Genomic DNA, 25,733 nt, shown 5'->3' on the forward strand with positions numbered 1-25,733 from the left:
TATAAACATATGTCCACATACACACATACTCACAAAACAAAAGGGAAACAATCTGTTAGCTGCTAATGGCATCCATGTACATACTACCACCATATAGCCTATTCCGGCATTCACATAGCAAATATCCTATTTTATCCACATTAATGAGGAAAACTTAATCACCAATGAAGGGACCCAATCCAGTGCCCATGGAGGTCAATGGGAGTCTTCCCACTGACTTCAATGAGGTTTGGATCAGGTCCAAAGACTGTTTTTCTAACACTGATAAGGAACCTTCCTGCTTACAGTTGGCATGGCTACTTCCACCTTTTCATGTTCTCTGTATGTATAAATATCTTCTTTCTGTGTGTTCCATTCTATGCATCCAAAGAAGTGGGCTGTAGCCAGTGGTGAGCTGGAGCCGGTTCCCACAGGTTCCCAAGAACCAGTTGCTAAAATTAGACCTCCATGGAGAACCGGTTGTTAAAGGGCCAGAGGGTGGGCAAAGAACTCCGGTCTCCTGTTGCTCCCAGGATTCCCAGCTGGGGAGGCTGAGGCTCCCCTGGCCCTTCCCCCGCTTCCCCCCAGCTGCGGCGTGGCCAGCCACTGGCACCAGCTGGGAGGCTCAGCTGAGCTCCGGAGTCGTCCTGCTGCCGCTTTTTGAGAGGCCCAGCAAGGTGGGGGAGGGCTGCTGCAAGCTCCAGGGCTGGCCAGAGGGGAGGGGAGGGGGCAAGTGAGGCAATCGGCCCAGGCCCTGCAGGGGCCCCCGGCCATGTCTCCCCCTGCCCCATCCCCGCTCCACCCCTTAAATCAGAACTTTTTATAGGGAACTGGTTGTTAAGATTTTGGCAGCTCATCACTGGCTGTAGCCCACGAAAGCTTATGCTCAAATACATTTGTTAGTCTCTAAGGTGCCACAAGTACTCCTGTTCTTTTTGCTTCATGCTTATGAATTTTCTCACAACTTTACCCAATTTACTTTAAAATGTTACTATTTAAGAGGGCTCACAGAATAGCACGATATTCGTGCAAAGAGAAAGTCTATCTGACTATGCCAAAACAGGCTTTAGACATCAGAATCCAAGCACCTGTCATCGCTTTACCTATTTACTTTACACAGAGATTCGGTCACTGAAGAAACAAGTCCTAAGCCTCTAGTAATTTATACAGAACTATGTATATTTACCCACTATAAACTAAAACATTTAGTTTGGCATTTCTGAGAGACTTCCAGGGATGTTTGACACATTCCTCTTTCCTGTTGAGTTGCTACACAGACTCATCGCAGCTGATAACATTGAAAAGCAATGCCACATACAGCAGTGAAAGCAGATGAGGCCTAGTGGGGCTTTTACAAGAACTATCCCTCTGCTACACTTGCACAGGAACTACATACATTATGCCCAGCTGTTAATAGTGCGATTCGTTCTTTACTTTCGTGAGCTTTGCAAAATGTACTAGGGTTTTTTGTATAAAAATATAAGAGCCCTATTTGCCAGTGATTTTAAATGCAAAACTCCCCACTGATTTCAGTAGATAGTTTTGCATGTGCACTGATGGCAGGATATGGCCTCACTAAATTTAGTCTCTTCTGGAATCCAAATATTTGGCAGGAGAATGTGGAGGGGAAGAGAGGTCTAGATTTAAAATAAAATCTGAAAACCACTTGTAACTTTAACTGAAGCCATTGTGACAATCCTCCAGAAAGAAGTAATTCACCGACTACATTTAGGACACGTCATATGCGAAATGGGTATAACCCAGTTCTGCCAAAGCTGCAATTTAAATAGACTGACATTGTTTTCCCTTTTTGTCTGCAAGGGGCAAAAGTGAGGGGGGCCAAGAGGAGAGAAAAAAGTGGCTGAGGAAGCTAGAGCAGACACACTTTTTATTACCTTGTTGGATCTGTGCCACAGATAGCAATCATATAAATCTTACAGCGACCATTATAACTCCTGAGCCCTTGAACAAATCACAAGCAGAAAGGTTACTCTCCCGAAAATATTCACCTCCATTAAAACTACTGACCCAGACAGGAGGGTGAAGGCAGCATTTTTGAGGAAATGTTGGGGTGAGGGAGCTGGAGGCTGTTTGATGTGCACACTTGTAAAAATCCATCTGTACTGAAAATAAACTTATTCTTTTTCTTTTTTCCTTTTTTAAAAGTACAGGCACTGTACAATAGAGGCACTGTAGCCTCAGCAATGAGGGCAGCACTCTATGAGCCCTATCCAGCTTCTGCAGAAGTCAGTGGGCAAAGCTCCTAAGGGTGAAATCCTGGCTCCTCTGACATCAATGGCAAAACTCCCACTGACTTCAGTGAGGCCAGGATCTCACTCCTAGTGACTAGATTGCAAGGTCTTTGGGCAGGGACTTTTTGTTCTGTGTACATACAGCACCTAGCACAATGGAGTCCTGGTCCAAGACTGGGGCTCCTAGCAGGGTGGATTGCTGATTTAAGTAACCAAGTGTAAAGCCTCGATTTAAATAACCGATTTCCATTTGCACTTCAGTTATTTTTCAAAAGAAAGGCGCATTCTCATGGGCTGATATAACCATTAAAATATGTTGATTTACAACTAACTAGAGCATTTACACTAGATTTGGTACATCTTTTTGCTATCTAGGACAGTACACTATAACTATATATATATATTTATTTAAGCAATTATATAGTTTCATATTTTCAGATTCTTATGAACTGTACATTTTTAATATGTTAGAAAATGGTGAATTGTATATTGCTTAATTACTACTATTGTCCCACATTTATAAAGCTTGACCTCAAAAGTTAGAATCAGAGGGAAAAGATCTTTCTTAATATAGAAAAGCAGCCTTTAAACTCAAAGTTCTTGATAAAGGCTCCTGGATTCAGCATATTTATTTTTTATTTAAATGTTTTAAGAGATTTTAATAAATGTAGCCCTTAACATTGTGACCGGGTTGGATCACAGAAAACCCCAAAACTGATGTGCTGGGACTACCCCAAGCCCGTTTTCCTTGCCAGCTTGGGACTCCAGAACCGTGCCTTGTTTGAGCCAGACATGCTTGCCAGCTGCAAACACAGACCCCGGTCTGAACCACATCCCCCGACAGCTGCAGGGCAAACAGGGGTGATTGCCAGGGAAAAGTCAAATGGAGAACTTTATTAAAAACTGACCCTAGTATCTTTCTAGTAACTGTTTGATTTACGGAAACACTTTTTGTCAGTTTCTGATGTGTTTTCATAAATTCATCAAAACTCTTGACATTGGAGCATGGAGCATTAAATTCTGGGGGTGAAATTCTCCTCTCTGTTACACCAAGGCAAGCCTACTTACATTATTCACCCACGAAAGCTCATGCTCCAAAACTTCTGTTAGTCTATAAGGCGCCACAGGACTCTTTGCTGCTTTTACATTAATAGAGTTGCACTGGCAAAACCATGGAGAATTTGGCCCAAGGTTTATGTTAAAACCAATAAAGGGCTTGATCTTACATTCCTTGCACGCCCAAGGAGTTTGGGTTGCATAAGGAGTCAGGATTGGGCTCAAAATGTGCTAAAAGTTGGTTAAAGCAAACATTCAAGATACCGGTAGTTTTTTATTATAAACAGTACACTGGAAATACCACAGGTTTGCTGTTTTTGCAGCATTGGAGATTGTCTACAGAGGGGGCTGGCAGACTTTTGAAGATTTCACATAATGCCTTGGAAGCTCATCCCAGAAAACACGAGGCTCCAAAGGGGATCAATTTACACATAATTCAGAGAAAATAAGGTCTGGTCTACACTACAGATCTAAATCAGTATAACTACGTCACCCCAGAGTGACGTAATATATCGACCTAACCCCCAGCATAGACAGCGCTATGTCAGTGGAGGAACCGTTTTCTGTCAATACAGCTACCGCCTCTCGGGGAGGCAGATGAACTGTGCCAATGGGCGAGCTCTCTCCCGTCGGCATAGAGCGTCTTCATTCAAGTGCTATCGCAGTGCAGCTGCACCGATGCAGCATGTTAAGTCTAGACCTGCCCTAAGTGTTTAAAAAACTGTTATTGGCTTTTTAACAGGAGTCATAATTTGCCCAAAGAGCAAAATGAAGAATCAGAGAAAAACTGTCTAAAACCCTCATTTTCATAAGTGGTCCGAATTGCTGCTGCTTTCCCTGGCCTCTGAACTGGCAACAGCTCTTGGTCACTAAAGTTACATTTGTTGGGAGAGTTTGTTCAATGAAGGGTCCAAATTTAGTTGCTGGAAATCCGAATGGTGATAAATTGACCGAGGTGCATGGATGGAGACTGTACTGTTTCCACACACGTTACAAGGTTCATTATTCGCTTAGTTCAGGGCCATCTCTTACTGGAGGCAGCGACATGAAAACGTCTTGGAGTCAAAGACCGATGTCCCGATTCTCCATTCCGGAGTAACTGTTCTCAGTCCAGTCAAAAGGAAGGCGAAGTGGCATTAACCTTTAGACCTATATTGGAGCAGACTGGGGTAAACCCAGGGGCTATGAACTGAACAACAGCCAAGACATTGTTGCCCCGGGGGGAGATTTTCAAAGGCCAGTTACTTATCAGGTGTCCCAGCCTGCAGCTTGGTGCAGTGAGAGGGAAACTCTCTGAAACGGGAGGTCTGATTACCTATGGCAATTGTACCGTAGTCCCACAATCCTTGCAGGATGACATAATGAAAGGGTACACGAGACATGCCAGGGCCTCACAGAATGTCAGGTGTGGGACCCAGCACACAAAAGAACCTACAACGCAAGGTGGAATCATGCAGAATGACTAAAATGGTGCAACTGAAAGTGGGGGGGGGGGGAGCACCCTGTGAATGGGACAGTGGAGGGATAGAAATGGGAGCAAGGGGAGCTTTTAAGACTGGAGAAGGGCAGGGAGCTGGCTCCAGCCTGGGAAGAGGCTTCCCTGGTAGTTCCTATGGCTGTTCCTCTGTGGTTGGTGCCCAGTGCCCCCTGAGCTCCCACACGTACTTTTTAGCTACTGGCCCCCTGCCACCCTGCTCAGGTGCTGGTGCCCTGTCCTGTCCCCCACCCCAGCATCTGATGCGTGTGTCCTGCCCCTCCCCCACGCTGGACATCTCCGCCAGGACCCACAGTGGCTAGTGTCTGAAAGATAGGCCCAGGCTGAGCAGGGGGGGTCCTACCTGCTCCCCGGTGGCCAGCCTGATCTTGTGCACCTTGGTGGCCACTCCAGCCCTTCCTTCTGGCCCCCCTCTTGTCTGCATGAGATAGTGCAGGGGTGGAAAACTTGGGGGGCAGAACAATAGATCCACCCCCCCAATATTTTCACTGGGGGGGGCACTAATCACCCCCCAGGGCCCCTGACTCAAAGTACTTTTCATGCCCATAAAACTAGCCAACAGACCATGAGAAATAATAGCACTAGAGCTGGGGGAAGAAAAGCAATTGACTATCTGGGAGTCTGTGATAATATTCTTGACTTGTAGAAATTCTACTTCTCAATAGGCCCGCAAGTCAACAGGTGACAGAAAAACTAGAATGCTGTTGTTTCAGCATTCGGGAAGGCAAGGTCACTGACAAAAGGTCATAGATGGCCAACTCTTGGGATGCTGTCACATTTCAAGCACGCTATTTGCAGGCCTCCCCGCTCCCAATCCACAAGGGGAAAGACCATCTGAGAGAGCAGGATAGATTGCTAGAAGAATTCCAGACTACAAAAACCCCTTGTTAGTTCTGCTGGGATACGGGGCAATTCCCTTGCTTTACTGAGAAATCTGAAATCAGAACAACACTGCCAGTCCTGGAAGTAAAACTTCATCTTAAATGGCCCTGGTTTAAGGATGTGAGGCTGAGAAATGTCAAATCTAAGAAGTCCCAGGCCTTCCTTTTAAGTGTCACAATCCAGTCCAAAACTTATCCAAACGTAAACCAGGACACAATATCACCCTATTACCCCAATATCCTACATATTTGAGACGGATCAAAATTCTCAGTACAGAAGAAACAGGTAGCCTCTTTAGCTGTTTCTAAACTCTGCTGAATTGTTGTGAGGTTCTGGTAGCAATCACACCATAGTCTTAATGGAGAGACACACACTTATCGGAGCCTACATCTTTGGGATTTGATAATCCAAGACAATCAACAGGACAACCTGGTCCTGAGCAGAAGCTCTGCAGTCAGGCAGAGGGAACAGTGTAATTGTTTTCTCTATTTCAGTTAAGTTCCTTGTCCAGCTTTTGAAGCACATATCTCGTTCTGTGATTCCTGACCATTCTCCAAGGACATTTTGGACCAAACCATTCCCTTTCTCTGCCCATCCCCACTCCCACTGCTCTGCTCCTATAGCCTGCAATGGAAAGGGAAATCACAGATATTGCAGCACTTCCTCCAAATTTCCTGCAGGCACCACTTGGGGGATGCAAAGGCAGGGAGGCAGCAGAGAACTGGATCCCCCCAGGTGGGCTCCGGTCCAGTATGGCAAAACTGGGGGAGAAGAGACAATAGGAACATGGGGGCAGCAGGAAGAAACCTGGGAGAGACAGGGATACAGGGGGAAGGGCTGGGCCAGAACTTGGGGAGCAATGGGAGGACAGAAAAACTGGGAGGGGGGGGAGAAGAGAGAGAAACTGTTGGAAGAGGAGAACACTTGCAGCGGGAGAGAATGGCTCCTCATGGAGAGGAAGCTATGTGCATATAAAGGGAGATGCAAGGAGGCTCTGTGTGTGACAGACAGTCAGTGTGGGGAAGGGGGAGGCTGTTTTTTGTGTATTAGTGAGAGAGATGGAAGAAATGTGCATAGGCGTGTGTGTGTGCGTGCGTGTGTGATTGAGAAGAGAGAGAGAGAGATGGGGGGATTTTAGGGGGCTGGGGAACTTTTGAAACAAATCCTCCAAGTGTGGACAGGTGCAAAGGGAGACAGCATGTGTATGGAAGGGTAATTTTGAAGTAAAGCAAGAGCAGGCAGCCCTATGTGTGAGAGAGATTTTGGGGAGAGGAAGTGGAGAGAGACTAGAGGAGGGAAGAACAGAGAGATGAGAAAGGGGAACAGGACAGAAAAGAACAAAGTAACGGAGGGAGAAGGGAGAGAAATTAATAACTTGGGGGAAGAGGTACAGCCCACTGCACAGGCTAAAAAAAGAGGAAGATGATGGAGGAGGATAAAAGGAAAAACAGGAACAGTTGTCATACAATAAAGAAATTATGCTGGATGGAAAATAGATGTTAAAAGATGACAGAAAAGATAATAGAAGATATATCAGGGTCAAAGAAAACAGAGTGGAAGAAATGAGAAGTACAGCTGTAAAGCAAGAAAACATTCAAAGTGGTTTTATTACTTAGAGGAAGCATAAATCCTCAAACGAGTTTTACAGAAAGGGGCGGGATGGACTGTACTGTGGGTGGGAAGAGAAACTTCCCTAGCGCCAGCCCTGGTCAATCAATCTCCTTCCCTCTTCCTTGCCCCCCAATTCTTCCTCCTGATCCCCGAAAATATTTTGGTATGTGCTTGCACCTATGAATGCAACCTGGGCTTCATATATCGTGCATGCAAAATGGAGCTAGACCTGCTGAGGGTGAGAAAGGAGCTAGCAGAAAGACTATCAAAGAAGTCTCCTCCGAGGCGGGGAGGAGTGAAACTGGAAACTGCAGTGATCAGAACCAAGTGCCATCCCAGGAGCTGATCTGGCAGGTGGCTGTTTTTCTTACCTTGGGCGCTCATGAGTGACCAGGCTCACTTGCTGTCCTGCTGCTGGGTGAAATTCACTAGGTCATCTCCATGCACTTGTAAGTATCCCTCTGCAGGAGCCCTGGAGAGGTGAACCCTGCTCTGCATCTGCTGGGACGGAAGGGAATAGCAAGGGCCACGGCCCTGCAGGTAGCCGAGTCTAGGGAGAAGAGGGCTCTGGAATACAGGATGCAAGTGCACCAGTGTCAGAACGAGCAAGTGGCAAGACAGAAAGAAAGAAAATGTGTGTCACAGGCTGGGAGGGGCGGAGAAGGAAAATGCAAAAACCTGACAGGAAACCAGACTCTATTAATCTGCAAAAGGTAAAAAAAAAAAACACAACCAAGAGCACCCTCTGCTCCGCAGTACAGGGACTGCTTGCAAAGGCTTCTGGACGCAGGTGGAAGCAGAGCCCGGAGGTGCACACCGCAAGCAAACTCCAGCCTCTAAACCAGAAAGGCATTGGGCAGCCCAGCAGCAGCACAACCACAGACTACAGCTTTGGGTGGAAGTATCAGATTGCCTCCTGCCTCTCAGGAGTCTGCCTGCATCACCAGGGCTCAGCGTCTGCACAATCTGTTCCCCTTTGCTGCGAAGGCAGACATGGCAAACAAACACGTTACAGTACTGCTCCTTTCCCAGCACAAGGCACTAGCTCTTTCCCACAGCCCACGCCAGCCAGAGAGGGGAAGGGAGAGGACGAATGGACACTGCAACCTACAGTGAAAAATAAAAAGTTTCAAGAGCAGCAGTTTCAGGCAGAGTTTGGGGGTTTCCAGCATTTCCAAGTTTCAGAGGCTTCACCAGGAGACATCCATGTGATTGACTGCTTGTTCATTTTGTTGTTTTTAAACAAAGGGGGAGGGATTTAAATACTATAGTTTTATTTTTAAAATAACATTTTACATGTTTCATCAAGGAGGAGAAAAATCTCTGTTGACTTCACTATGTAGCAGGGCTTTGACTTGCAGAACTTGCAGGCTTGATGCTGGGCTGCTGGCTCAGGGCCATACGTGGACAAACCCCCATATACTGGTGTCTCACTGAGCACCTTCAGCTTCCAAAGCGTGGAAAGAGGCCTCTTACCATCGGCACGGCCACGCGGAGTAAGGGGACATGTCCCCTCCATTTCCCTTCCCTTGCTGCTCTGCTGGCCCAATATTCCCAGCACCACCCTTCCTGCCACTGCTGACATCAACCCCCGGGAATGCCCACACACAAGGGCTCACATCTCCCTCCAGCCCTACATCCTCTGGGTCACTGTTATGCGGGGGCCAGCACAGCCTCCAGGGGGAAGAGAACGCAACAGATACTGTGCTGCCACAAGCAGGGGGAGTCATAGGGCTGGACCCACCCTGAAGCTTCATCAGGAATCAGCACCAGGAGTTAAGTGGGAGTAAAGAGAGAGATGAAGAGGAGACTGTGTGTGTGTGGTAGGGTGAGCGGATGTCCCCATTTTGTAGGGACAGTCCCAATTTTTGGGGCTTTTTTTTAATATAGGCTCCTATTACACACACACACCCTGTGTCCCGATTTTTCACATTTACTGTCTGGTCACCCTAGTGTGTGGATAAGGGAGCCACCATCTGTGTGTGCCCCAGAGTAATGGGGGTGGGGGGAGAGGGGCACTAGTGTGTGTGTGTGTGTGTGTGTGTGTGTGTGTTTGCTGGGGAGGAAACAAGAGAGTGTGACAGAAGCTAGACTAGTGGAGAAATTAGAGAGACTGGAAATGGCGAACAGAGAGAGAGAGAGAAGGGAGCGAGGGAGAGAACGCTACACCGGAAAAGAATGAGGAAGGGGAGAGAAGGAAAAAGGAACAGTTGATATGCTATAAAGAAAAATACAGCTGACAGAAAAACAAATGAAAAAAGCCAATGGAAAAATACAGAGAACAGCAAAGGAAGTGAGAGGGCAAAGTGAAAAGAATGAATGCAAGGCAGAAAATGTAAGTCTCAAAAAGTTGTATTACTGAACAGAAAACTTAAATCGCTAATGAAAGTGTTTTTTAAAACGGGACAGAATGTGCTGTGCTGGCTGAACTACATTTTCTTAGGGAAGCAAAATGCCTCACCCCCCCCATCCTCGACTTTAATTTGGTTCCCCCACTTTATGTCCGCACCCTGGCCTCTTGCCTTGAGGCTAGGGAGCAATTGCAAAAGCTCTCCGAAGGGGAAGGAACCGATGAGGGCTCAAACTGAAGGGGAATCCAGTTTCCTGTGAAAATGCTGTAATTACTGTAATAAACAGAACAAGAACCCAAAGACCAAAGGATACTGGAGTTCCTCATTTCCAGCAGAGAGCTGCAGTACGGTACAACACACAGCCCAGTACACCCCTCATTACCGCCTTCTCTTCCAGTTTTTAAATGAGGGCCCTCTTTTATCAGACCTCTCACAAAAATTTCCTCTTCGGCCTGTGGTGAAACCTCTGTACTGTGTGTGCGCATTTACAGAGAGGATTGGTGGGAGACCAAGGAATGCTCCTCAGCTGCATGCTTCCTTCTTTGAGCAGGAAGACGCCAGTGAAAGAGGACTTTGGGGGCGGGAGCGTGAATCGCCCCGCAATGTTTTGGCACTTGCTCAAAGTTCCAAAGGCCTCAGAGCCAGAGGAGGCCATGACCCAACTATTTTTAAGCAGTGGTCCCGTTCTACATCAGTACAGCTGCTATTGGAGCGGTCCAGAGTGTCGCTCTGGCTGTGTGTCACAACGCCATTGAAGTTGACCCAACTGCCCTTTCCTATGGACGGAGGGGCAGCTGAGCCTAGTGGTGTTGCAACCTGGCGCATAGGGAATCTGCCAAGAACTTGTCTCCTGGCAGCACTGGCTCATGCGCTGGTGACTGAATTACAGTCAATTAGTACCTACATGGGGAACAACTACTTAATAATGGACTCTTCAGTCTAGCAGAGAAAGGTACAACATAATGCAGTGGCTGGAAGCTGAAGCTAGGCAAATTCAGACTGGAAACAACATGTAAATTGTTAAAAGTGAGAGTAACTAACCATTGGAACAACTTCCCAAGGGTCATGATGGATGCTCTGTCATTGACAATTTTTAAAATTAATATTGGATGTTTTTCTAAGAGAGACACTAGGAATTATTTTGGGGACATTCTATGGACTGTGTTCTATAGGACGTCAGACTATATGGTCACAATGGTCCATTCTGGCCATGGAATCTATGAAGGAGGGAGGGGAGGTTTCCTGGCCTAGGGAGAGCTGGACTCTCGGGGAGGGGGGATAAGGGGGAGCTGGGCTTTGCTTCGCCCCCTCCCCAAATATCTGAATTGGTGCTACTGGCAGAAGCTCCATTTAAACACTGCATTATAAGAGGTTCTGCAGCTTTTGGGGAAGTGTGGCCAAAAGGCTGTGGCAAAGGAAGGAAGGAAACAGAAGGATATTTTTGAGAAAACAAGTATAGTCCTAAGTTCTGTTTTATGCTTTCTACTCTTTTCACAGAGGAAGCTGATATGCAGATGCACCAGGGGAACCATTTGCAGCACAACCACTGCGACTAACTATGCCTGTAGCTCCCACGTCTACACAAATACCAGGCAGTTCACAGCTGAGATTTCCCAAAGATCTGTCACATAAATACCAAGCCACAGTTCCTTTACAACACTGATAACCCTTCCCCGACTCCCAGAGGGAAAATGGGTTGGAAATAGGGCATAAGGGAATTAGGATCTGTTCCTGGTTTGTCTTGCAAGGTGCTGTTAGGCACATAAACAGCTTTCAAAAGACTCAGTAACTTGTTTTAAAGAAGAGCCTAGCATTCACTGGGCTCAGAGTGGGGTCTTACAGACTGGTTAATTATCTGCTGGGGCTTTAGTAACCCTAAGGATCCTGCCACTGAAACCTGCAATGATTTAAAATTATCCTAATAATAAAATGGAAGCCCCATACACTGAGATTAGCCCGGTATGTTCCAGCCCTTAGACACAAGGTCAGACTCAGTCCCAATTTCTTTCATAAGAACTTCTTTTTACCACTGATCCCGATTTTCAGTGTAATGGAAAAGGCTCTTGAGCAAGTGGTATTTTCCCCCTGCAGCTTCTTGGCCCAGATTCAGTCAGCCTGGTACAGGAAAGCGTAAATTGCATCTCTCCGACAAGAAGGGATCTGGTATTGGAAGAGGAAATTCACCAAAAGGGAACATAGGAGGTGTGTCCACTCCCACTCTTCATCAGGACATCTATAAGGGAGGTGGAGTTTGAGTTTCCTCTGGTGGCTCCATAGAAATCTTGCCAATGGAAGCTGGTGAACGAGTGCACCCTTCAGCTGCCCCGTCCATTACACTCCCGACCAGCCCACCCACATTTAGGGCTTTGCTCATGTGCTGCGGTATCCCACTGTACCTTCCCTCCCTGTAGCACATTATCCATTGGGAGCCTTGTATCTGAGTTTACACCTTCAGAAACCAGCATAACCCGGAGGTGAATCTATCTCATTTGGTCTACCAGGGTGGCCAAGCAATAGAGTTGATTTAGCACATTAACAGAGTCCCTCTTCAGGTTGCTGGAATTGCTTTGTATGCATCCTTCCCATTAATGCTTCCAAGACATAAACTAGAACTCTTGTGGTCTCTAGGCAGGCATCCCCTCTTTGACTAGACCATAGGAGCTGTGCAAAGTGTCTCTCTCCACTGGAAAAGCCTCTTTGCACAACTTCCCCTGTTCCTCTCTTTCCATAGCAATTGGATCACTGGCACCCAGGAAGGCATTCTGTAGTCCAGCAATAAAGCTGCTAGATGTCTTTGGATATTCCCATGCTGGAGAGGCTGACCAGAATCAGCCCTGGGATGCAGAGGAACACTAAACTGTCCAGCTCTTAAATTGTCATTCCTGTGCTTCTCTTCCTTCTTCCCAGACAGTAATCCCAGCCCATGCAAAGACAGCCCTTAACTCCTAGAAAATCTTTCCTTATCAGAATAATAGTTCTGAAAGTCCCTGGATACAAGAAATGCATTTCACAAGCTATTGATCTGAGAATTAATATAATGCATTTGTCCTGGAGGCCATAGCTCTGTGGTACTTTATATATGGTTTACACAACTCCTTTACAGCAAAGAAACAGGACTATTGAATATCTTTTGTGACAGAGATGTCAATTTCCTGCAATATCCTTGAAAAGCCTTTTTGTATTACATTTATGTATTATTGTGGGCCAGGATTGTGTGTATCCTCTTTAGTGGGGAGATGTGACAGAGGTGAGACCGGGGAGTTCAAAAGACTATACTGAAATTGTGCCTGAGAAGTATTGACTTTTGGGACAATAAATGTTAAATGGATTTCCTGGGAAAATTCCTAGAAACAGGTTAATAGAAATTCCCCAAATCCAGTTACACAAAACCCAGCCTTTTGAAGTGATGCCTACAGAGGGTAATTGTCTGCTGATGATCTGTTACAGAAGGCCAAGATCAAAGGTATAAAGAAATAGATGATCTGCCCAGATGTTGTTCTGGATCTAAGACAGATATGAACTTTAACCATGGGGAAAACCCAATTCTGGGTTTTGAAGGTCTGAAACCTACCAGAGCCCTAGGTTGGAGTTGGGGATGGCCTTTGACAAATTTTTAGCATGTGTGTAGGCTCTTTTATTGTCTTAATATGTTTTATCTGTAATGCTTTTACTGTAAGAATAAATGTGCTTGCTTAGAAGGAGCTGTGTAATAACTTGTAACTTTAGGCAATATACTGGTCATAGTCCTAGGCCTTTTTAGGCTGTCTGGCTTGTGGGGCTATCACAATGTAAGTCAGGGAGCTGGGCAGCCTTTAAATCGCTGGTCAGGAGGGAGAGAGACATGGGTCTCCACCTCAGAGAGGTGATGGTTGGGAGCCAAAAGTCTAAAGTGGGTGCCCTTGGTAGACCATAGAGGGGGAATCCAGGCGTATTTTAATATTATTAGTGTTTTTAATTATCCTAGATCAATGGTTTCCAACCTGTGGTCCGTGGACTTCTGGGGGGTCTGCGGACTATGTCTAAGATTTCCAAAGAGGTCTGCACCTCCATTAGAATTTTTTTAGGAGTCCACAAATGTAAAAAAGGATTAAAACCACCTCCTCAGAACATCATTCTTAATTAGAGATATTCATAATTTATTATGTCCCTCTGAGGATTTGACTCAGATGTATTTCCCCATCCATTTCACCACCCTGCGGACAAGTAGCTGTTAAGCCTTCAGCTCTAACATCAGACATCAGAAATACCCCTTGATCTTAAAAAGCAACATGCAGGTGGATTTTTGTAACACCTATGGGGATAATGGTTTAAATCCAGCAGGAAAATGTTCCCATCTGTAGGCTTATGATACACATTCAAATAGTGTTTCAATTGCCTGCACTATGAAATATTGTGCTAGTGAGGCATATATCACAGGGGCAACTGATAGTATAAATTTTTTGTCATATGACTGTGCAGGATTTTATGTATTTTTGCACAAAATTTGTAGCCTTTAGTGACTGGCACAGTATTATTGGGTCTAGTAATGTGTGCCTGTTGTTAGCACATTCACCCTTCTTCTGTAAGGTGTTGGGTTCAAATCCCACTCCAGGATTTTGGTGCATATCCATTAAGACCTCACATTACAGTAATGATGGTTGGTGACTAGGGATGTAAAAGGTTAACTGGTTAACTAGTAAGCATTAGGCTTACCATTAACCAACCTTAACTGTTAACCCCAGTGACCCCGCACCAGCCAGAGGGACTTCAGCCCTGGCCACGTTGGGCGGGCAGGAACCCCAGCCCCAGCCACGCGGGCTGCCTGAAGTAACCCCAGGCCAACCGGAGCTACCTCGTTTAATGGTTAACCGATATAATTTTAATTGTTTAACTGGTTAACTTTTTAAACTGATATTTACATCCCTAATGGCAACCTATCAGAAGAGCAACCCTCAGCTGAAATGGTGAACTCGGATCTATTTTGCCTGCCTCGGGGGCTGTATAGGTGAAGGTTTAAGATATGATGGCACTCTTTCCAAAAGAATACGGGTTTATTTAATGTCTGACTCTAGGCTAACAGCCCCTCACTGCTACACAGACATTAGTTACTAATGCTCTGTGTGAGCTATTTCTTAGCACGCTGGCTGCACTATTGGCTTTAATTATACTTTCTATAGGGCTTCAAATCCAAGGATCTTAGTTTTACAGATCAAACATTTTTCCTCACAGCAACCCTGCGAGATAAGTATTCATATCCCTATTTTACAGATGATGAAGCTGACTCTACATAGGGAGGTTAGGAGTCTTGCCCACTCACCCAGGAAGTCTATAGTGAAGACAGGAGAAGGACTTAGGACTCCCAGTAAGAATTGGTCAAAAATGCCAATTTTTTGTCCTCAAAATTTCCTATGAATATATTTGGTGAAAAATGAAAAAAAAAATTAAAACAAAAAAACAAAAAAAGTCTGGTTTCCAAAAAAATATTTTTGGTTACCCCCATCCACACACAGAGCGTGTTTGAGTCTTGTAAACCAAAACTATTGTCCAAAACCTGAAAACATCCAGTTTCCGTTTTTCACTGAAAAACCTGAAAACGTCATTGTTGTTGAAGAGCCATTTGTTGTTGAAAAAATGTTTCCACTAAAGCTCTGGCTAGCTCTATTCCCTGTCCGATGCCTTAAGCACAATGCCATCCTTCTGCCTATGCAGTGATTGCACTGCCAATATGTACTCTATGGGATTAAGCTGGGAAGAATGTTAGGACACCGGGAGTGAGAAGGCCACTCTATCAAAATTAAAACCGAGCAGCACTTGGGCTTGGCAGGCTGCTACTTCTTGTTCCTTTATGTTAAAGTGGAAATTTTGCGGTCTTTTTCACAGGTCAACATTTATTTTAATTAGTAATTTGCCTGTATTTTTAATGGAAACAAATTGAAAACACCTGCACAGTCTTAATGGTTGTGAGTTATTCTTAGTTTTCGCTCTTTTTAATTCCATAAAGCTTGCATAAAAGGTCAGGAGGAAGCAAATCTTTGCTAAGTGCCGTACACAGAGGGACCTACTACATCACAGACAGAGTAATAAAATAATAATAATAATAATAATTAACAAATGGTGCAGTGCCTGAAGCAAGGTGAAAATAATAATTTGAACAGGGCTGGGGGATAAATGTAGCAAAAATAGCAGCTTTTCCTAATTTAGGGAGAGGCACGATCACAGTTCTGGTAAGAATTCTGCAGCCCTAATCGTGGCTCTCACACTGACTCCCTCAGTGAGTTTGAGCAAGTCACTTAATCGATCTGTGGTTTCAGTTTCCTTATCTGTAAAATGGTCATAATATTTACCATAAGTGCTTTGAAGATACATAAAGTGAGAGATGTGCCAAAACCTGAACCTCAAATCCAAACCCCTTCAAGTTCTATAGGGAGGCAGGATTCAGTTTGAAATCCTGGTTCTGAGCTCCCCTCTGCCCCATGGTGTTAGTTCCAGTTTGGGTCTGAAATGAGAAGATACTTGTTTTCTGGGCCCGTTCAGCTGCAAATACAACGGCTGTTTTTATAAGAAAGCTCTTGAGATCAGCTGATCTCACAAAATTTCTTATGTCAAATGGCAAAATCCCAAAAGAGCTTGGAAGTTTTCGCTTGCTCCTGAATCAGACCCTAGTCTTTTACCTTAATTTAGCCTCCAACCTGAACTATAGTCTAAATCTATTTTGCATTTATAAGCAATAACACTTTTAGAGGATCTAGCCAAATGTAAGATAGGTAGCAGGGAAGTGACTCAGAGATAACTATTAATAGCATACCCAAGTAAAACCTTCTACAAATGCATTTCCAATGCAACTATGTGAGTAAGTTTGGGGAGCAAATGTGACATAACTGTATGGCAAACTGGAAAAAAAATTCCTGTTATTCCAAAAGTGGAATGCCATAGGAGTCTACCGACAAAGCTGAAAATAAGTGCTATCTGAGAAAGACAGGAGCTGATGCAATTGCAAAGTTAAAATACAAGTAGATCCAGCTGGCTATCAATTACTGTTTGAAAAAATAATTGTGTTTCAGGTTTACTTACATCCTGTCAGATTTAGATTCCCTTTGAATATCAACATTGTAAACATGTTTCTCTTTGTCTATAAATACAAGGGCTGAACTTCAGAGTTATAATGCGAAAATATCCCTTGTGGAAAGGAAAACCAACGAAGAGAGGGCTATGCAGTAGAAGTTGCATTAAGGTTGTTTGAATTTCCCTCATCAAGGTGGAGGATGATGCATTCATTTTGGTCACTGATTGAGATATTCTTGGGATGTTCCTGCTACTTCCTTTCTTTATTTGTGGGTGTTTCAAAGCACTGAATTCTTCTTTTCCACCGCAGGACGTTTGAAGTAAGCACTATACCACCCAGCATCAGTACACTATGCATCAAGTGGACTGCCAGGTTATTTTCTAACCAAACCACCCGTACTCAGTGCAGTAGCCCCAAATGTCACATGTAACTATGTCATATGCCAGGGCAATGGAAAGCCTTCAGTCTGACTCTTACTGTTACAGCATTGTCACAGGAAATCAGCCGAAAAAGAGGACTAATCAAAAGTTTGTCACTTAACTTCAAGGGTGAAAAATGTAGCTTGTCCAGGACTAAAAACTGCGAAGAGGGCCTGAAGGTGAAATTCAATGCCATTGGAAAGACACTGAATCCCTATAGTGGTCTGTAGTGGCCCCTCCCTGTCAGGCTCAGCAGGAGGCCACTCTGCTTCCTGCATCAGGCAGAACAACCACTATTAATGAGCAGTGTATATATAGGCCGTGGTCCTCTGGGTGGAGGCGAGGCAGACAGCAAACATAATCTGCGGCTCTGACCCTCGGGGTGGGGCAACAAGCAGTCTTTAGCTTCAGCCTTCTGGCTGTGGCATGCCACCAACAAGGTACCGGCCTTCTAACCTAGGGTGAGTAGGCCACCATCCCAGGGATGGGGTTGGCGGCAAGCAGACCCAGGCCCACCCTACTCCACTAGGTTCCAGCCCAGGGCTGTAACAGTGGCAGGTGGTCCCACCACTGGGTCATCAGGGATCCCACCAAAACACACTGACTCATTTCCCGGCAGCACAACTGTGCTAATATCTGGTTCCTCTGGGCTACTTCCTACTGCCCTCCGTTGGCGTGGCTCCATAGTCTGCGAGTTGTCAGGCCAGGGCCGGCTCCAGGGGTTTTGATGCCCCAAGCAGCCAAAAAAAAAAAAAAAAAAGCCGCGATCGCGATCTGTGGCAATTCAGCGGGAGGTCCTTCGCTCCGACCGGGAGTGAGGGACCCTCTGCCGAATTGCCGCCGAATAGCTGGACATGCTGCTCCTCTCCGGAGTGGCCGCCCCAAGCACCTGCTTGCTAAGCTGGTGCCTGGAGCCGGCCCTGCCTCAGGCTCTTCTGGGTAAATGGTGGATGGCAGTCCCAGCAGCTCCTCTCCGCATTCAGTCCTCCGGGGACACGGTGCTACAGGGCTCAGCAGCAGGGCCACAGTCCTGCACTGGGCTAAAGATGTAGACCTACTTCCCTGGCTCCCACCCAACTGAACAGAAGAGCCTGCCTCTTATACTTCCTGTCCCGCCACTCTGCTTCCGGCACGGGGGCGAGGCTGGCTTGGCTCCATCCAAGTGGAACCTCCCTGTCAGGCTCAGAGGGAAACCACTCTGCCTCACTACAGTCCTACAACTAAGGAAATACATTAGTTGTTTGGAGAAAGTAAAAAACAAAGGAAGGAGAAGCTGCTCCATGTTTTGTTTAAATCGATCCTACAGCTGACAAAACACCAAGACACTGAAGTAAAAATGATCCAATATACACAGTTGATGCATGGGAGGCAAGAGCAAAGACAATATTAAAAAACTAAATGGAAAAGCCTGGCTTTGAAAATTCTGGACACGGGATATGAATATAGGAATTAACTTTATGGACCAATCTAGCTTCAGTAGAGAGTGCAAGAAACCCTGTAATGGAGTAACATGCCCATAAATAGAATTTAAATGGCAAGCAAGGGAAAGATGTTACATGTGCTGAAAACAAGCAGAATCTATTATCTTCCACTTATTCACCCTATTCCTCACTTGTAAAGAAACCATTGCAGGAAGAGGGATTGGAAGCAGCCAGACCGCAGGGCAAATGTGAAGGGAAGATACACTTCGTTTAGGAACTGGAGTCTGCAGAAAAAAATTCGGATGGGTTAGTAACTTGACGGCAGTTGATGAGAGGTTATCAGGGTCCAGAGACCAGTTTTCAGACCTTTGGACTATGACATGAACATTTTGTTATAACTGTTATTTCTCTTTATGGGCTCATTAAAATAGGACAAGATTCAGGTAACAAGTTACAGGGTATTCAGAAGCCAGTTTAGATGGAGTATATTTGATTGTTCTATGACTTGTTGCTTGAGAAAGATTTTATCATATTTGGTTCTATTTGTTCTTTTAAGGCTCTGATGTTCAGTTTTTAACAGTGCGCCCCCCAAGGGAATGAAACTTAACCGAACGTCGGGAGGAACTCTCAAATTGCTTATAAATAGCACTTATATTTCACTCACTATTACACTTACATGCGATTAAACATGGCTGTAAAATTATATGGCTGCTATTTATTAACCCATAAATGTAATACCTAGTTTTACTTATGTTCTTATGTTTTATATTTTTCATAGTCCTCTTTGAAACAATGGTACTGAGAGGTAGAAGCTAGGCTCCCTCTATGCATGACATGTCTATGAAATTAAATAGTTTTGTGTATTTTATATAATTTCCATCCAGCCTGGTCCTAATGCTTTTTACACACAATTATGGGCCAGATTCTGATCTCCATTATATACTGTAAATCCATTGTCACTAGGTATGGCCAAGTGGCTAAAGCAATGGACAGGGACCCAGGAGACCTGCCACTGGTTTGCTGGGTGACCTTCGTCAACTAACTTCCCTTCCCTGACCCTCAGTTTCTCCATCTGTAAAATGGAGGTGATGATACTGAGCTCTTTTGTGAAGTGTTTTGAGATTTAGAGATTACAATAATGAGGCCTGGTTTTTAATCTGTGGAGTTACTTCAGATTTACACAGTGTAACAGGTCAGAATCTGTACCTCAATATGTAACTGAAAGCTAAATGTATGCAAAGACTGAGCCCATGTGTTTTTTGTGTTCACTATATAACTCCAAGTTCCCATTATGATGATGATGTATTACAGTAGTTCCCAGAGGCCCTTATCAGAGCTGGCTAGGCACCGCACAAATTAAGTCCCCAGTTCAGCAATTTATAATGCACAGGAAGACTGCTGTGCCCCATGTGGCTCCCTGCCGGCACAGCGTTCTGCCTGCACATTGTATATTGCAGGTTTGGGATCAAAGAGGTGGACACTGTCCCTTCACCTATAAGCTTAATTTCACAAAAAGAATTTGTGCCTAAATTTAGGGTAATCTTTAATGAAGCTCAAATGTTCTGGAGAAAACATACAATTGCACAATATAGTTATTTCTGAAAGACAACCATTATACATCCATAATTGTATAGGTCATGTAGCTCTCAGGAGCTGCTCAGCAACCTTCAAGATCAAGTTCCTAATGAGTACAATACAGTGCATCTTGGGAAACTATTTCGTCTTTGTCCAAGATTGTTACGTACCAGGGAGGCCGGGGGCCCTCCCAAGGTGCTCTGTAAGAACGAGGCCGACACACACACTGTGAGTTATTGGCTTTAATGAAGGTAAAGTGACACATCTGCAACGGGGATCCCAAGCGTTGCTGTCACTGAGACGGGGACCCAGCGCCCTGTAGCTCGGCCTGGGGTGAAGTCCAAAAGCAAACACAAAGCATGCTCATATTTATACAAACAGCAGCAAACCAGCTCATACATAATGCAACAGGAGCTCTCCACCCTCCGGGGCCGCCCCCTTGGCTAACAGCCCAGGGGCTTTCCACGCAGCAATTCCAGCCGATTACGGCAGGTTAAAACTAGCATGCTGTGTCCTACAATAACCGGAGGCTGAGAAAGCGGAGCTGCCTAAGCTAGGCCATAACAAAATCTTCCGTGGTTCCCTGACCTCCTACAAAGATGAAATAGCTTTTTCTCAGTATTTTATTTTAGTGGTTACAGCTCTGTTGCATCCTGTTTAGCACTACCCTTGAAGGCCATTCTGAACTAAACTTTAGCATCATGTGGTTGGCCACCTATTTGGTGGTAATACCCTCAGAGAGGATATTCCTTTCCAGCTGCACTGGCTTCCCTCTTCTCTTTCAACTGAAATTCAAGATGTTTGAGGAAAAACCTGTGTAGTTTGTATCTTGGCTACTCACGAGACCATCCTTCTACTCATACATTGGCCTTACAGTTGAGGTCATTCAAGGCATGCACAGCTAACTGTCCCAAGAGTGAATCAGCAAATGGTACTGGTGCGACGTTCTCAACCATAAGTTCTGTTCTCTGGAATTTGCTTCTCTGCTTCCCAGAGCCTGAGCACGTTGACCTTTAGACCCAAGGCAATGGATGTCCCTTGGCACATGCTTTTACTTGGGAACAGTTGTGTGGGGGAGTCTTATATTTCTTAGACTTTTGGCTTTCATTAAAACTGTGTTGAGAAATGAGTGCATTTTATAAATTAAATACATATGTTGAATATGGAAATTCATTTGAAAGAAAGTTAATTAAGAGAAATGAACAGGTGGTTGCCTGGGGCAGCTTAATTTAACTGTGTATTTTGAAAGTGGCCGTGGGCTTGGAGGGGACTATATTTTCCAATTGTATTAGGGCAAAAATGTGCTATAATGCTTGAGAAGCCAAGGAGCCCAGGAACTGGTGCTCAGCTCTCTTTCCTGGGAACACGCAGCTGGAACACCCCATTGGACAAACCATAAAGTCCTCTCATTCTGTGACAGTTTGGGCACTGGGAAGACACGGAGAGTGGGAAGGATTTATTTACAAGGAAATAAAAAGGTCTGCATTTTTAATAAGCTGGGAACCATTACATTGATGCCAACTTCAGTCCTGACTGCCAGAGACATGAGTGAGACAGATGGCAAAACTGTGACCAGCTTTGGAAACAAAAACAAACTACCACCCAAATCCTGCAAAGACACCAGTAGATGCCCTCTCACTGGACCCCTAAAACAAACAGTGGTTTAGTTTATGGCTTTATTTGAATCTGGTTTTGTCCGGCAAGATGTTTCTGAACAGCTCTGTAATATGTGACTGAATTTCTTGAACACTTGTAATTTAGTTCAAATTGCTACTCACCAAAGGAGCTCTGCACACTAAAACAAACAAGATTCATACTTATATTCAAGTGTACTGCAATACAAGCAAAATTAACTTAGTTAAATAAGATCCTACTGTCACAGCGAGCATGCATGCATAAACTATTCTGTACAAAGAAAAATAATCCAGAAACAGCAAATACCCAGTAATAAAGAGAAGGACTACAGGTTTTATTTTTATTTTCATGCAGCAGAAAAATAAAGAGAGGCGAGAAGGGTGGAGTCATTCTCACTGGGGTACAATTCAATCCAATTTATTTTTGTATCCTTCATACAGACATTTAACAAAATGCATTACAGCTGATCGCTTGTATTTGTATGTAGAGATTGTAAAGTATGCAGGTCACACTGTATTATACAGGCAGCATCTGCAGACACAACAGCAGTAATGAACAGGGGCGGCTCCAGGCCCCAGCACGCCAAGCGCGTGCTTGGGGCGGCATGCTGCGGGGGGCGCTCTGCCGGTCGCCGGGAGGGCAGCAGGCGGCTCCGGTGGACCTCCTGCAGGCGTGCCTGCAGAGGGTCCGCTGGTCCCGCGGCTCCGGTGGAACATCCGCAGGCACGCCTACGGGAGGTCCACCAGAGCTGCGGGACCAGCGGACCCTCCGCAGGCACAACCGGCAACCGGCAGAGCGCCTCCTGCGGCGTGCCGCCATGCTTGGGGCGGTGAAATGGCTAGAGCCGCCCCTGGTAGTGAACAAGGGTACAAAGGATAAAGCTATGCCTACTCTTAAACCACTACAGCACTGCTGTAGCGGCAGCGCTTCCGTGTAGCCCCTCACGACAGCGATGGGAGGGATTCTCCTGTCACTGTAGTTAATCCACCTCCCCGAGACATGGTAGCTAGGTCAACAGAATAATTCTTCCACTGACATAGTGCTGTCTACTGAGGGTTAGGTTGTCCTAACTACGTCGCTCAGGGTGTAGATTTTTCGCACCCCTGAGTGACATCGCTGGATCAATTTAACTTTTTGGTGTAGATCTGGCCTTAGTTTCATGGAAAAGATCTGAACAAGGGGAAACAAAGAGGCTCCAGAAGCAGTCTGGCTTTGATGATTTTATCAGAGAGGAATAGGAGCCAGGGGCCATGCAGAAAAGAGAGCACTGGAGATGGAATTAGACGGGAGTCAGAAAGTCAGTAACAAACAACAACATTCGAGGTGATGAGGGAAGCGTGAGAGAAGGAACCACTGCCCACTGTGTAGAGACAGAGGTGGGGCATACAAAGAAATCTTGTACATAAAATGCCTATGGGTCGGGCTGGAGAACAGGAGGAGATAGAGAGGCATGAGAGGCTGAAGCTCAATCCCTAGAGAACAGTAAGAGGAAGACTTTCCACCAATTGCTAGAAATGGACAAGGAGTTAATATTTCTGAAGATGAGAGTGTGGTTCTGTTTCCAGCAACAGGAGATGGGCAATAACCGTAAGTAAGTACTCTGCACCTCCATTAAGCCTTTGATTTGAGAATCTCAAAGCACTTTGACTCTAAATAAACTTCACCCTGTGGGGCAAGTAGGTAACAATTATTCTCCTCACGTCATAGCTGGGTAAAGTGGGGACACTGATAAGAACAAAATTTGCAAAAGGCTGCATGGGAGAAAACTGAACATTCTAGGACTAGTGTTCTCCAGGTGAGTCCTGATTCCCAGCCCCTCCTTTGACCACTAGACAACACTTCTCTGATCTTCACAGAGAACAGGCCCAAGTTCCAAACTGCTATTGTGTAAGAACACAACAACCCTAATTGAGTCCTCAACATGTGTCATTAAGAGATAATTACAGTCATACACAGAAAGAGATGAAGTCAGGAAAAAGAGTGTTGACAGAGGAGTGATCAGTCTAGGATTAGATACACAGTAGCCTAGGATTAGCTACACAGTGCGGGATCTGGAGCCAAGTAGTTAGCATTGTAGAACTGGGAGATATCAGAAGCAAACGACATGTCAGAGTCAAACCAAACTCCGATGTTAGGTTTCTGGCACTGGGGGCAAATATAGCAGTGGAGGTAGTCTGCTGGGAGCACATTTATTGCCATTCAGAAGGATTTCAATTTGGGATGTGTTAAGCCAAAAATCAGAAGATATCATTTGAGGGGTAGGTCCCCAGGAAAAATCCATATGAAAGATCTCTGGATTAACAACCTAACCCAGAGTGCACTAATTACAAACAGAAAGAGGGGCTGAGATGGAACCCCTGGGATGTCTTTAGTGGCTACATATCTGGGATCAACTAAACCATTCTGGGCCTGGCATATTTATGGAGTGCACACACAGATGGCACACACATGCACTGAACAACTGGAAATGGGGATCAGCTGGCAAAAAAAGAAAGTATAACTATGTGGATAGAGAAGTAAAAAAAGGATGAGGCAGTGATCTCACAATAGGCTTTTTTCCTGATCCTAAAAGCTACCCTAGTCTAGGAACAGACCTGAGACACTGATTTGAGAAAGCCAAGGCCCATGTTCAGGGCTTATCCTGAAGATAATAGAGTCTACCTCAGGAAAGAAAGAATTAAATGGATTTCTCTTCATACGCTCGGATGACTGAGCGAGAAAACAGAGAGGACAATGGTTGCCATTTTGTCTCAAAGAAAGAGCCTCAGTGATACTGACCTACACGTGTAGGAAAATGGGGACATGACACTTTGTGCCGAGAGACATGAAGCACAGGAATACATAGTACTGAGACCCTGCAGTGCCCCTATAAGACATGTACAGCTTGATACCTATTTGCCATATAGTTGTGCCCTGACTTTCCTTCAGCAGGGGAGATCATTGCTGACACCCCATCAAGCTCAGAAACAGAACTAGGACTATAGCAAGTAAGTAAAGGATTAGTAATGATGAATTAACAAGGAAAGAGAGTGAGAAGAAAGACTCAGAAGACGTTCACAGTGCTTTCGGCTGCAGTTTTCTCTTTGCTGAGTCTAGTCCAAAGTGACAGCCCTGGCCGGAAGCTAAAACAGAAGTGTTCAAAGGGGTGGAGAAGTGGATTTCACTTTTATTTTTTGCTGAGTGGAAAAGTGTCACTTTTCATTTTATTTTTATAGTTGCCTGAGACCATTGCAGCTCACCCCATATTGGCTGCCTCTGCCTGGAGAAAGTGGATGACATCTGAGAATGCAGTAACTGAGGTTTATCGGCCCATTACATGGTACCCTATGAAAACTACCACAGGCTTATCTATAACATTTGAGCTTTATGTCAACTAGATGAATCAGTGTACTGGGGGGGGGGTGGCTACATTTCTTTATATAAATCTCAATAATTTTACACTAGAGAAGCTGGAGTACAATGTCTGCTGTGACGGGTCTAACAGGAAACTCTGATCACCACAGAAAGACATCTGAGGGACTCAATGCCCTTGAAAAGAGGCGTGGGAAGAAGAAAGCGGAATCAGGGGTGTAGAGGAGAGCAGACCAACTTTATTGTTGGAGTCCAGAATATACAGTTTTGGCAGCTCAGAATGTCTCCATATGCTGGGGGTGGGGTGGGTAGGAGATACAGTAATATAGTAAGAAAGGACTTACTGATTATTTCTGGCAGAACCCCAAAGGCAAAGTTGGGGCACTGGAACAGTCAAATAATTCTTTTTGATTGCAGACAGATCTTAGATTGACCCACTGCAGATCATTTGATGGAGGAGACACCTTTGGGGATAATGGCACCTCTCTTCCTCCATTGATTCTCTAGTGCTCCTATGGGAGAGGAAAGGGGGCAATGCCTGGCCATACTGCTTGTTAGGTTGTGAGTGAAAGCTAATTAATTCTGTCATGGTGCAAATAAAGAGAAGAAAAACGGGAAGGAGAAGTGTTGGCAGCTGCCCTGTGCAAATGAACTTTATCAGGGC

General features: G+C 45.1%; 1 protein-coding gene across 6 annotated transcripts in view; it reads right to left on the reverse strand.

Annotated features, from left to right (window-relative positions):
• CARD11 (caspase recruitment domain family member 11) overlaps positions 1-25,733 on the reverse strand; it is a 182,769-nt gene that overhangs the window by 61,260 nt on the left and 95,776 nt on the right. Inside the window, exons 1-2 of one of the 6 annotated variants that reach the window (XM_039493163.1) lie at positions 8,752-8,859; positions 7,647-7,842 (exon numbers count right to left, since the gene is read on the reverse strand). The exons of 2 other annotated variants lie outside the window; for them this stretch is intronic. In XM_039493163.1, coding sequence (XP_039349097.1) covers positions 7,647-7,659 — 13 coding nt within the window. In that variant the 5' untranslated portion in view covers positions 7,660-7,842; positions 8,752-8,859. Of the gene's footprint in view, positions 1-7,646; positions 7,974-8,008; positions 8,172-8,751; positions 8,860-25,733 lie in introns of those variants that run through there. 3 more of the 6 variants (XM_039493161.1, XM_039493160.1, XM_039493159.1) reach the window with 3 other exon arrangements.

This window comes from Mauremys reevesii, linkage group 10, assembly GCF_016161935.1.
Source record: "Mauremys reevesii isolate NIE-2019 linkage group 10, ASM1616193v1, whole genome shotgun sequence".
NCBI classification, from domain to species: domain Eukaryota; kingdom Metazoa; phylum Chordata; order Testudines; family Geoemydidae; genus Mauremys; species Mauremys reevesii.